At 32.8% G+C, this 13,937-nt stretch overlaps 1 protein-coding gene across 1 annotated transcript; it reads right to left on the bottom strand.

Moving 5' to 3' along the window:
- Positions 1–2,943: 2,943 nt before the first annotated feature.
- LOC111914633 (callose synthase 7) lies at positions 2,944–13,453 on the bottom strand. The gene is made up of 41 exons (XM_023910329.3): positions 12,958–13,453; positions 12,766–12,866; positions 12,569–12,681; positions 12,396–12,486; positions 12,185–12,295; positions 11,977–12,099; positions 11,804–11,893; positions 11,623–11,714; positions 11,424–11,547; positions 11,184–11,318; positions 11,023–11,099; positions 10,851–10,938; positions 10,646–10,768; positions 10,449–10,566; positions 9,846–10,177; positions 9,582–9,634; positions 9,441–9,501; positions 9,264–9,345; positions 9,137–9,186; positions 8,973–9,059; positions 8,780–8,884; positions 8,599–8,696; positions 8,448–8,529; positions 8,182–8,345; positions 7,967–8,090; positions 7,776–7,879; positions 7,596–7,698; positions 7,070–7,221; positions 6,844–6,953; positions 6,626–6,745; positions 6,455–6,523; positions 6,194–6,383; positions 5,993–6,104; positions 5,786–5,908; positions 5,590–5,708; positions 5,271–5,354; positions 4,844–5,186; positions 3,957–4,754; positions 3,803–3,853; positions 3,501–3,686; positions 2,944–3,312 (listed from the first exon to the last, which is right to left on the bottom strand). Exons 1-41 carry the CDS (start codon positions 13,154–13,156, stop codon positions 3,073–3,075), a joined length of 5,727 nt encoding a protein of 1,908 aa, XP_023766097.1. The 5' UTR covers positions 13,157–13,453; the 3' UTR covers positions 2,944–3,072.
- Between the last annotated feature and the right edge of the window lie 484 nt (positions 13,454–13,937).

Genomic DNA, 13,937 nt, shown 5'->3' with positions numbered 1-13,937 from the left:
TTTTTGTATTTGCTACTATTTTTTTGTAATTTATTCATTATTAGTATGATTAAAAATGTATGTTTTGTATTTTCCTCTTTAAAATGTTTCTGTTTGCATGCATATTGGTTTTTAACATATTTTTGATGATTTCTTTGTCTATTTATAAGGATCATGGTCTTTGTTGATACATACCTAGCACCCATATTATTATTCTAATTTCATTAATTGTTTTAGATGGATTTTGGCTTGTTTGATGAAAATGCATGACAAGTGTTTGTTGAAATGCTTGAAAGAGAATCTAAAGAATTTAACCTTGTGATATGCATTCTGTCAGAATTACTAGCAACACATGTTTTATGTAATTGTTTAAAAAGGTAATTAATTTGTCTATGTATTGTTTTGGTTCAATTTGTGGTTTTGAATTCCAATTTCTGTTGTCAATCTCACAACAAGTATATTTGTTTAAATGATAATGAATTTGTGATAATTTATGGTTGACTTTATAGTCTCTACTACATTCTGTCAGAATTTATAGTTTTTATTTTTCTACTATATTTTGTCAAACTTTATAGTCTTTAATACATTCTATCATAATTTATAGTTTTTATTCTATTAGAATGCATTGAATTGTTTAATTTTTGAAACTTGATTATGTTTTCTTTGTGGATTTAGGTTTTGAAGAGGCTAACATTGATGTGGAGAAGGAAGAAAACATATAGAACGTGAGTGTATTATACCAGAATGTGTTATGCTACAATGTATAAAGTGTTGCTTAAAAATCATTTCTTTCAGAATGTTGTTATTATTCAATGAATCACAACCATACAATGTAATTATTTGTTATATTATTAGTTCAAGAATTGATTTTGTGTATTCTTTCAGAATGTATTTACTAGTTTATGGTTGACATTCTGTCATTCTAACAGAATAAAATCGAAAAATATATTTACTAGTTTATGGTTGGCATTCTATCATTCTGACAGAATAAATCGGATTTTTAAATTTGAATTAATTTAAAATATTCATATTTTTAAAAAAGAAAGGAATTAACTATCCTAACCCTATATATATATATATATATATATATATATATATATATATATATATATATATATATATATATATATATATATATATATATATATATATATATATATATATATATCGAAAGTAAATTACAATTCATTCTCCCACTCAATGTTATTTTTTGTTTTTTTTGTTTTTCTTTTCTATATAAATGTTATTTTAGAAAAAGAAATTGTTTTAAGTTAGCAAAAGTTTATTTTAAAGAAAAAAATATTATGTTTTATTTTATTTTATATTTTTTAATTTATTAAATAAAAAAATGATGTGGCAATTTGGCAAATAGGTTGAGCAGGTTGGAAAAGATAAGATTTTCATATGTTGTAGGTTGGGAAAGATAAAAAAAGAAAAAAAAAGAAAAGCTGATATGAGACTGATGTGACAATGAGTTGAGTAGATTGGAAGGGAATGCACCCTAATGAAAAAATAAGGTTTGAAAAGTAATATCGATCTTGGATGACGATCTGGATCCTTAACGTAACTCTAATTCACATTTGTCACAGCAAGACAAAAGGTACCCACATCACTCTCAAACATAAGTATAAACTCGTTTTAATTATTGTAGTTTAATGTTTGTACTTATTTTCCTATATGATACAGTAAATACAAAGTATCGGCTTAGTGGTCCTTTGATGAGCAATGTGTTATATATGTTAGCATTATAAGTTTCTCATGTAGGCAGTGGGAGTTGACATGTATACCTTGTAAGCATGATGTTGCATTCAATTCGGGTATGACAGAAAGTCACAAGCATGTATGAATGTAGAGAGTTGGTTAACTGTTACAAGCTAAAAACATGGTAAATACGTATGCATTTAAGATAGAACAAGTTAAAGGTAAACGAATGTGGCCTAGAAGTGATTGCCCAACCTTATTTTCACAAGCAGGTTGGAAGAGCTAAAAAGAAAAGAAAGAAAACACAAGATGAGATTGCAAGTCAATACAAAGTAATGAAAAAAATAACAAGTTGTCAAAAAGATTATAAACCAAGGAGCTGTGAAAATGAAGGTATTGGCTCATCTAATGGAGTTCCAAGGTAGAAATCATGATCATATCCGGTTGGGAAAAGGTTATTTTGTTATGTAATGGTCTTGTGTCAACCAAAAATTGTCTTTTGTTGGTCTATGTTGCTCTTATTACTAAGTTATGGTTTGCTATGTAATGACATATTATGTCATGTTTGATTTGGATTGTGGTTTATTGACATGGTAAATTATTATTTGAAATTTACAAGGATGATAATTGATAATTTAATGCAACCCTTAGATTGGAGCTTGGAAACTATGATTCTGGAAACAATCTAAGATGTCATTTTCCAATATGCTTGGAATCTAATTTAGTTTTCATTTTGGAAGTGATTTAATCTTGCAGTCTAAACTGGTTTGACATTTTAGCTTGTTATAAGAATCAAATAGAAAGACAAATTTTGAACTCTAATTGGTCAAAGTTACCAACCAAGCCAACTTAGACGATTGTTCCTGACTTGCTACAGTCTCCAATCTCTAAGTATCATGTAATAGATTTTAATATTTATTTTGGCCAACAAGAATCACTACATCCTTTCTTTTTTGTTTTTGAAAATTATCAAGAACATTATAAACCACTTGAAAACAAAGGAATTGTGAACCAAAACAAAAAAGTTAATCCAAACAAAAAAATTTGCAAAATGCAAGGGTTTTTTTTCCCGAAAAAAATGTTTAGGATTTTTTTAGAAAAAAAAAAGTTGGATTTTTTTTAAACATTTGAGTAAACCGGAAAATTAAAAGGGTCAAATCGAAAATATGAAAAAACATAAGGGCTTTTTTAGAAATAAAAATAATAATAGAATAAAACTTATGTTTAATCTGAAAAAAAAGAAATATATGTATATATAGGGTCTTTTATGTAATTAAGTCTTTACTTATACCTCTTGAATAAAATAACAAAATACCTAGTTTCATACTAAGTAAAAAAGATATTGATGTCGTTGTTCTAATAATTACAATTTACAAAAAGCATGATCAGGGCTCAAGCAGATTGAGTCTTGTCTTTCTTCCCGGCAAGAATCATCGAGATTTGCAGACCTCTGCTGAATGCTTGATTGAACAAAAGGCGTGTCTGGAACTCAGACACAAATGGAAACCACGATAATATAACAATCGGCATAAATATCACCAATCCCATCACACACTCATACGCTCGTCCCAACTCCATTATTGAACCCCAAAATCCAATCCCTTTTACACAAGGCCTGCATGCCTGACCAATCTGAAACAACCAAACCATCCAAATTACTACAACTGTGTTTGGTGTGTGCATATGTAAATGAGACAAAAATTGCAATTTTGTCCAACCAAAAAAGATCCATGGGAAAAGATTTTTAGTTGGTAAAGATCAATGTATATGCAAAAGACGTAAATGCCCCTAGACAAACAAGTAGGGAACTTGAAACTTACGAGGAGAAATGCCCAGCCTGTTGGGAGGAAAGCAAGAAAAGCAGCAAATATGTCGCTTAAAGTGAGGCTGCATACAACAAATAGAACAGTCATAATTGATAAGAATCCTAGGAAAAGAAGCGCCTTCAAGATTCTGAACATGAGTTGAAAATCTGTCCCAAATCTCCGTCTTCCCATTGAAACCAGCTTATTAAGAGAAAAAAACACAACCAAACAAACAATTAGATCATGTATGTATGGGAATCAAAGCCCAACAATTTAAAAACATTTAACATGTGTTTGTTTTATAACACTTTCCATACCTTTAACCCTAGAAGAGCAGTTATCATGACCAACCAAGAAAGCCCATAAACCTATAAAAAATAATTCAAAGAAAAATCATGAGCATGATTGATGGAAGGGCATGACATATTGACATGACATGAGCAGGGGTATAATTGGAAATAACAGTAGTACCAGTATACTTTGGCTGCCACGAGCTATGTTAAGGTGATACACAAGTCCATATTGGTAAATAAAGAACCGAATTGCAAGTACAATTTCCAAAATTCTCCCTCGTATATTTGTATGTCTTAAATGTTCCTGTTCCGAATCCCACCAGGATTCCCAACTTTTATCCGGTGGGATTCCGATTCCGCCGCGATCCCCCATCCACCGTTTCCAATCCGTCCAATCTTCCACCGTCTTCTGCCAGTCAAATCCGGAAGGATTGAAAACAAAAGGAGCAAACAACCAGGATGCCACCAAGAACCACATCGAAAAGGTTATAAACAGATACAAATTCGAACTACGGTATGTATCCCCATAAACTTGATAGATAACCAATAACATCGCCAATTCCAATCCTTTCACGAAGTGACTCCGCGAATATAGTCTGTAATTTTCAGCAAATTTCGCATGGAAGATGACAAATCCACGACCTGTAGCGCGATATTTTGAACCTCCGTGTAGAATTGTTTTCCCGTAGTAGTGAACTTTTGTTCCGAGTTGGAAAGTGAAAAATACGGAGGCTAATTGAAGTTGCATGATGATGAAATCGCCTAGGGCTCTTCGGAATCCACTTTCCAGACCTACTTCCATTGCCATGGGAAGTACCAAAAGTAACCCTAGTTGAAACACGGATTGGGTTGCTAACGCCTCTTCCAGGGCTCTATTGTTTTTAACAGTTGCATTTTCTACAATTTTCTTTTCTAGTCCACTCAAAACCATGTACATTCTTCCGTATAGGAACACGTAAACAACAAGTACAGTTACCTGGACACAACACAAAAATCACGATAAACATATTGATGGAAGTAGAAATTTGTGATGTAACACATGAATGAACGATTCTATGAGTATACCATGCTGCTAAAGTAGAAACCGATTGTGGTGTAGTAGAATGACAACATTCTAAAAAAGTCAAAGCGGCGACCAAGGCGATAAACATCACGGCTAAGTGTCTGTTCACCATTTCCATTTGCAACTTTTGCCTCAAATTGAGATATTTGATTCATACCAACATCTCTACCTTTGCCTACTTGGATGTATTCATGATGTGTCACGTATCCCCCACGTAAAGTTGAATTGTAACCTGAAAATATGTCCTCACTCAAGTTGATGATTTTTGAAGCTTTACTTATACCACCCCTTGTTATGTGGAATATTCTGTCAAATATGTCAGGGTGGCCATAATGAAACCTCACCCTGTCAATTGTCAAACATAAACATTCAAATCTTACCATTTTCAAAATATCATAAAATTCATTAATTATATGCATTCATACATACCTCAGAGGGTCTGCCAAAACCCTTTGTCCAATTGTTACAAAACTTGTCTCTTGATTGGACATGAACCAAGCAAGAGATGACACACTGTAAATTAAAAAGTAATATACTGTCAATCAACATTTAGAGGCTTTTCAAAAAAAAAAAATATTCATTGCTGATTTTTGCATCTTTGGCCCAAAAACGATACAAAAAACTCAAATAAAAACTAAAATCACAAGAGAACAACTTTTAGGACTAAAATTGAAAAACCCAGCTATACTTGGGGATTAAAAATGTAATTTACTCAAAAAAATTGTGTTAACATGAAGGGTATACCGACCTTCCAGTGAAAATGTGTTCCCTCAATCCTAGTATTGTTGGTCTTCGATCACCATGATGAACTCTATGGAATTCCTCCAAAATATTTCTCATTTTGAAAGCTTCCTCAAAGTAATTGTCCTAAAAAAAAGAGGTAAAAAAAGATGCTTAGTAGCATGCATTGAAGATAAAAAACCAAGGGGTAATTCTGGAATTACCTGATTCATGTCAATGGTTTGAAGGGCTTCCCCACGAGTGAAAATAATCGCATGGTTTTGGTTTTCGGGTTTTCCTTCACCAATTTCTGTAGGCGGGCCCGGAAGCTTGATCCGATATATTTCCTAAATTACAAAATGTAGCCCTTTTAGAAATTTCATTTTGTCAAAAAAAAGGTATTATTTATATATAAGAATAGTTGTAGTTACCTCATCTAGTTTATCCCCACCCTTGACAAGAACAGAGTAGTAAACCTTTTGGGATTTCCCATTGATGGTATCTTCTCTCTCGTCTATATAAGCCACACGTAAAGATGGATACCTGAGAGACAATTAAGAATTTAAATAAAAGTTATAACAGCAATAATAATAACAATAACAATAATAATAACAGAAAGTAAAAGTGGTTACGTAAGCATTAGATTGAGTATGTTAGCATAGCAACTTTGATCTCTATTATCACTTGATTTCTTTTGAGCACCATAAATCTGGCAAGAAACAACATATGTGAACTTCAGATCTGCCAATGCTTGTGCACGTTCTTTGAGAAGAACCCTGTGGTCTTTATTCATATCAACTGTTCTGTAGCCACTAAAAATCTCTGCAAAAAAATTACTTTAATAACTAACAAAATTATTTTATATATAAGAATCTGCAAAAGATTACACTAACCACTGTCATCAGCAGAGTCTAGGAAGCATTGAAGTTCAAGAGCTTCTTTGTAGTACATCATCCCTCTCACTGAAAAAAAAAACAAAACATTTTCCCTATATTTAAATGTTTGGTTATTATAGGGGTGTTTTTTTTTTAAATATATGAATAGTAAATTAAAGGAAATAACACCTGTTCTTGAAAGTGTTTGCCCCCTGTAAGAAACCCATTGACGTGTTGCTTCTGTTCTGTCTTTTTCAGTGGCTTTTAGTTTTGGATTTCTAATTCGCTCTTCAAAGTTCTTCCATTCATCTGATTTATATACATGTGAAATCAATAAGTATGAGGCTAGGGTCATTGAAGATAACAAAAGGATTTTATTATAATTGAGGTAAAGATTAAAGAGTCACCTGGATATATCTTTTGAAGATAAAATAAGATTGAAATTCCATCTTCGTTTTCCAAATGAAGCTCCTCCTCGGAATACAGAACATCTTCTTTATAGTAAGGAGTCAATACACTGTTTTTAAACAAGGTTTGATTTCATTAACAAGCATGTTTATGTAATTTAATTGCATTTAGGACATGTACGTATTTTTAAGCAAGTGAAACAATATGGTGTTATAATTCACTGACCTAAATGACAGCATATTGTGAACTTTTGGGGCGTTTGGCATCTTCATATACAAGGAGTTTGTAAAGAAAGTGATACGTCTACGAGCCTCCAAATTCATAGGCACGTTAATTGCAGATTCCTTAACAGTCATAAGCAAATGGAGTCTCACTACCTATAAATAAATAAATAAATAAGCACAAATAAAACAATTAGTAAAATAGCATTTAACTAAAAGTGGACAAATTAAGAAAAAACAAGCCATATCAAATATTGAAAAGTTGGACTAAAACTGCAGATGGGTGTAAACCATAGGAACCAAAACTGTAAGTTACTCTTTCCTAAATATTATACTACAGGTACCAAAACTGTAATTAATGCAAATTAAAAACTACAGGGACCAAAACTGTAATTCAGTCATTTCCTAAATTAAAGACCACATGGACCAAAACTGTAATGAATGCAAATTAAAAACTACAGGGACAAAACTGTAATTAAAGCATAAAATTTACAGGGACCAAAACTGTAATTATTGCATTTCCTGCATACCTTCTCCTTCCAAGATTTAACGCGAGTGAGCCTGAGATTAATCCGTACAAATCTCTCCTTTTTGTCATTGTCCTGAAGATGAGAATGAACACTTTCAAGTATTCTACAGTCACCCAATAGATTTCATGTTATAAAATTGTAGAAAAAATCTTGTGAATATAATTTTTTGTCAAAACTTACTCGTGTCCATTAATCATAACATCTTGTGTAATAACCTCCATAAGATCTTGAAGGACATTAATAATTTGGGATGTATATTTCTCAGCATTATCATACTCTGTTAGCTGAAAAACACCCAATTCAATACTAAAAAAAATAGTTTTTATAACAAGCATAACAATAATGATAATATATACTGTATATAGTTTTACCAGATGGCTTAAGAATTTCTCCAACTTATCATTGAGTGATGGCAATCCACTCATCCGAAATTTACTTAAGAACAATCGTGTTTGGATGCTAGTATCAATTTCATTGCATATATGACGTATGATCCTATTATATTAAGTGGGGGAAGAAAAAAAAACAAATTGTCATTATATTCATGACATGAAAGGAAATAGTTACATAGAAGCACGGAACTTACATTTTATCCCCATCATCATCAAGAATACCATATAATATTCCCTTTAATGTTTGGTAGCACTCGATAACTGCTGAATGCATATAGTCATCATTACTGATCTTTCTAAAGAGGTCTGCATCTTCCTTTCCTTTAAAATCTTTGGCCATGTCTAATGCAATTGGGATCTTAAATTAATAAAAAGTGGTCAATACTCATAACTCAATACATGATCCACATTCAATCTAAAATATTAATTTTATGATCAAATAAGGTTTAAGGAGTTGAACCTTGCTAGCAAGCAGGAAAGGTGGCCATTGGATAACTGGGACAACACTTGTTGTATATGGTACAAGCAGTAGATCTCTCTCACTGTATAATGAAGGGTATATCAGTAAAATCGCCCAAAATACAATATTTAAGATATGAGGTGGTTTCAACCTGTTGCTGATCAAGTCCTCCATCCGCAACGAAAATATGAACTCATTCCACACTTGTGAAAATTTTGCTATGTTTTTCCTCACCAATGAATCATTCTCCTACAGACCATTTTTCATTAAAAGAAAATGTAAGACTTAATTAGAATAAAAAAGAAAAATATATAATATATTTTTTTTCTTACCAAAGGGTCTCTTTTATGTTCTTCTTTTTGCATCGGTACAAGGCGTTCATAGAAAGCTGATGGAACTGAATCAAATCGGGAACGCAGCATTCCAAGTGTCCGAATCTTGAAATTAAATAGTAGAAAATAATCATAAAATAATTTACAAAATAAAGGATCTTGATTAAAGAAGATATGTGTACTAAGTACTAACCTCACCCAAGTGACTAAAGGCTCCATAGATTCCACCAATAATAGTAGCAAATATTGCATACCAAATTTGTGCATCCATGAAATAAATCTAAAGGAACATTAACATATCTACTTTTAGTGAGTTTCATGAAAGCAGAATATTCATATACACACACACACACTCACCATGACAATTGGTCCCCAAATGGAAATGACAACCCCAATATTGTGAGTCACTACAAATTATTCAAAAGGAATTAGATTCTAATTTAAAATGTAAGCACAAGAAAGAAGATTAAAAAAGTTACTTTACCATTAGGAAAGAATTCATGCCATTCATATTTGCTAACTGACATATTCATGATTGTTTTTGTTGGTGCGACCAGAGGCAATATCTATCATGAAAATAAGAAAAATGATATTTAAAACTACATATGTGGTTTATAAAAATTGAAACTTTTTGTAACTGAATGATAAGAAATTAGACAACCTCCACATAGTAGCTGAATGCGAACTTGCTTAGTAGCAGAAGAATCCAAAACAGTGTATACCTAAAGATCAAGTGTTGTAGACTTAGAAATAGAAATGAGAAAAAGAATATTTAAAGATCAATTAAAGTGTGCATCCTTACTTCAAAAGGGAAAACATGCCCTCATGCATCCCTCTACCAACATACAGCTTTGGCTGAGAAGATTCGACAACTTTGAAGTCAATAGGAAGAAATAGCATTCTACTTACAATTTTATTTCTTATTAAGACATTACCCTTTGAAAGATCTACCTTGTTTTTTTTGTATTTGGATGAAATTGCTATAATTGGGTAGATTTTCAATGTATAATGCTAGGAAATGAAAGTAGGATGCTATAAGAAGCAAATCAATGGAAGATTAGCTAACCTGGGCCCACCACATTAGAAGGACAGCTACACGCCAGTTGGAGCGCTCCATGGATCTCCGCAAGGGTGGGAACATAAATAGCAATGCAGACAAAATGGTGGGTGCCAAATAAATTGCAACAAGATAGTTATAAAGCGACTCATCCCTCCCATTTCCTCCAAGAGTACTGAAAAACTTAACAACCCCAGTTGGATTTGAAACAGATCTTGAATAACCAATGGGTAATATCACCACCCAAAAGGCAGCAATTGTAAATTTAAGAAGGTAGCGAAGTATCTGAGTACGTTTTAAACTCCTCCAAGCATTGAAGCTAAGAATTATATCTAAACCAGCTGTCAAATAGGAAAAAAAAAAAAACACAAATGTTAGGGTAAAATCGTCATTTAGCTCGATTCAGACAGTTCATTCAGTCCAAAGAAAGAAACATCTTTATGTATAGAACACTTTATGCTGACAAAAACACACTTTATTCAGACAGTTCAAAAAAGAAAGAGTCTCTATGTATACATCACCAACTCAGCCACTTTATACATATGCGACTTAATGGGGAAAAAAGAAACAGTGACTTAATGGAAAGGAAATAAATACAAGTGCATAAAATACCTTGGAAAAAGTTGAGGACAGCAGATGTAATGAACATGCTCAAAATACTCTCAAAAACACCATCATCAAATATGCCAAATATTGATCCGTCTCCATGCCATGCAACAATTACCATAGCCTGAAAAAAAAAGTTTAATGAAACTAATTCCAAAAGGGGACTATGAATGGAAAACTCTAGAATGTTATTAATTATATACCTGAAAACATAATATAAGAAACATCCACATCCGATCAAAACTTCTGTAAAGGTGCAAAAATGTTCGCACTTCAACAAAATTTGTTTTAGGCTTCTTCTTTCCAGATATGACTTTAAAGTGTTCCTGCAATTACATGTTGAAATCTTAATGCCAACTAACAATGTATAATTATTAGAAACATCAAAGTTTCGGGTTGAATGGATACATCATTTTGTAGCAATTCATCGTTAGAGTTGACAAAAAAGTCAGATGTGGGGTCCATTGGCCATCCTAATTTGAAGCATTTGTCAGACCTGAAAGGAGAAAAGTTCAAGTTTCCATTAGAAAGAACTAAAATATGTTAAAAGAAAAGAAAAGTCCTGGATCATGTGCATTACCAAAAGTACTCATTGAGATCATCATAGTTTCTCCAAGAAGAATGGCTTGCTTTGCCACCTCGATTTCTCCTGGCTTCCTGTCACCATTTAATAACAATATTTTCAATAACCCTAAACACTAAAATTGGAACAGTGTAGAAAGTGGAGATAGATGTTATTACCTTACGCATAACTTCATAAATAGGGGACACAACATCTTGCAGAAACGATTCTTCTTCAACTGCTTCAGGTTGATATCTGGCCCCACTTACAGATTCAACATTACCAAACAAAATTCCATGAATTTCATTCGCCATCTTAATCATTCAAAAAAAAAAACATGTAAATACTATCTCATAGTCAATAGAACCACATCACAAAGATGAAAGAATAATGCTTTTAATATGTCTAACACAACATACATTATGGAAAATATAGCAAAGACATTCAGGCATGAAGCGGATATTTGAAGCTTCACCCCAAATAAGCAGATAGAGTCCAATGTAAAGAAGCTCTAACTGCTGCCTATCAGCATCAGGTTCAAACCTATGCAAATATATCAAATAAACATTAGATTTCAAACAGCAACAAGAATGCCACTTAATATCTTTTATAACTTACTTGAGGTTTGATTTGCAGTGCAAATAATCACACCATGAAGTATAGTTCTTGAATGTTTTATCCATTAATTGTTGTACAGTGTAGCCATCCAACTGCCAAATTCAAACACAATGTAACAAATCTGATACAAAACTAAAATCTATAATAAAATTGAGATGAATGAAGATGTGAAAAGAAGTACCTGTTCATAATCTTCAACACTCTTTGATCTTGTATCAATATTTGCAAGCAGCAAGATTAAGTGTTCCCTCTGATTTGCAACATTTCCTTTCTTCATTGCAAGAAAAAGAAACAAGAGAAAGCTTTAATTAAGAAACCATGACTTGTATGAAGCAAAATAGGGACACAGTTTACCTGAAACCCAAAAATTAAAGATAGCCATTCGAGTATATCAATAACAGATTTGTCCCTATCCCCAGGCTTTCTAAGAAGTGGAAGATTATCCACATTACGAAGAGCTCGAAGAGCCGCTTTAATCTAAAAATATTAAAATGAACAATTAAATAAACAGTAGCAGACACAGACAGAGTTGTATGTGCAAGTATTTAAGCAGGGGGACAACCTCAGGAAGCTCCATAATTGCAGGTTTAACCCCAACAGCATATAAAGGAAGAATGTTGTAGTGCTCATATTGTTCCTTTTTCTCTTCTACATCTTTTGCATATCTTTGAGTCTGCATGTTACAGAAATAAGGGCATGAATAATCCAGTGTGTCGGTGTCCACAGTAATTAAAATACCTATCATCTGCATGATAGAGGATAGACCAGTTTACCTCATCTTCAATTTTTGTAGAAGGTAGTACCACTGTCCTCAATACATCATACAAGACCGTTGCAATCTGAATAATCTTAGCCATCTCCTCACTTTGAAGATTGAAATTGTAATGAGCTAAGTGATCATTTACAGAAGATTCTGGAAGATAGTTAATTAAACAACAAAACTCACGGTTTCTTTGTATCTTGACCATCTCTGATGTTTTTCTCATAGAAGTTTTGGTAGTATTTCTGTATTTCCTTAGGATCACTGTTTGCTAATCGGGGTTTTGTCTCTTTTTCTTCCTGTAGTAAACAAAGGGAATAATCCAAATTTCCATGAGTTTCTGTAAAAGCAAGATACCTCTACATAAAACTTGTCAGGTGTACCTTCTGAAGTCTATGTAGCAGGTAGGTCTTAAATTGGCGAACACCACGTCCTGTAGATTTAGAGTCCATCCTGTGTGCCTTCTCAAATGCATGAAACCGACCTAATTCCAAAAAGAGGCGATGAACATCAATGATCACAATATACATGAAAGAAAAAAGGAGGATAGGGTTAATTTTAGGATTTGAACATACACAAGTAAGCAACTCTGGGGTTAGCCTTCTCGATTTCATTAGCAACACGAAGGATTGGAGCAACAGAAGCAAGTGACGATGGCACGAGCTCACTGTCAACGATAGAGTTGTCGTCCGCATATGGATCAATCATGGCGGAACTCCTCCTTGACAGCGACCTCGGTGGCCCAACATCTTTCGTCCCACTCGTGCTTGCCATCTCGAACCAGCTTCAGTAAAAGCACTAAAATCCAACTGAATCTGTTGTTGTAGACCGATGTTCTTGCAATGGAAACATATGTTCTGCTGAAAAAGTATAATCGAGATTCATTCTTGTACGGACGTATGAAGTCGGTATATATCGGGATCTTTTGAATTTGCATTTCAACTTTTTGAGAGATTGATCGCTGTTGTGTTTTGTAGTGATGTTGCTTTTGCTTTTGCTTTTTGGCTGCACTTTTTGTAAATTAGATAAATGATCGATACAAAATGGGGAAAAGTGACTCCCACGAAGAAGAGGTAGCTTAGGAGATTAAGGAACCTCTGGTGACTTTTGGGGGAAAAGGCAAGAAGATATGAACTCGCTTTCCGCCATTTCCCGCCTTTCTGAAGCTCACGGCTATATTATTATAAACAGAATCTCTATCTTTGGAAGTCACACATCATGACCAGACCGGATGCACAAAAAAAGAGTAATTACATTTTTGGTAATGGTTTTCTTAGATTCGTATTTTTCGGTTGAATCTTTAAAAGTATTACAAAATGTATTTTTGGTATTATGAGAAAATTTATTCTTTGTGATTTAAAAAGATTTAACGTCTTAATCTATTTAAAAAGATTATTTTATATATATATATATATATATATATATATATATATATATATATATATATATATATATATATATATATATCTACCCTAATAAATAAGAATGATTTTGCCACATGTCATTCTCTCATTCAATTTGCCACATGTCATTTTGTCATAATTTAGAGATATAT

Source organism: Lactuca sativa, chromosome 4 (assembly GCF_002870075.4).
Source record: "Lactuca sativa cultivar Salinas chromosome 4, Lsat_Salinas_v11, whole genome shotgun sequence".
Classification (NCBI taxonomy): domain Eukaryota; kingdom Viridiplantae; phylum Streptophyta; class Magnoliopsida; order Asterales; family Asteraceae; genus Lactuca; species Lactuca sativa.
This window is presented reverse-complemented; position numbering and strand designations above follow the sequence as displayed.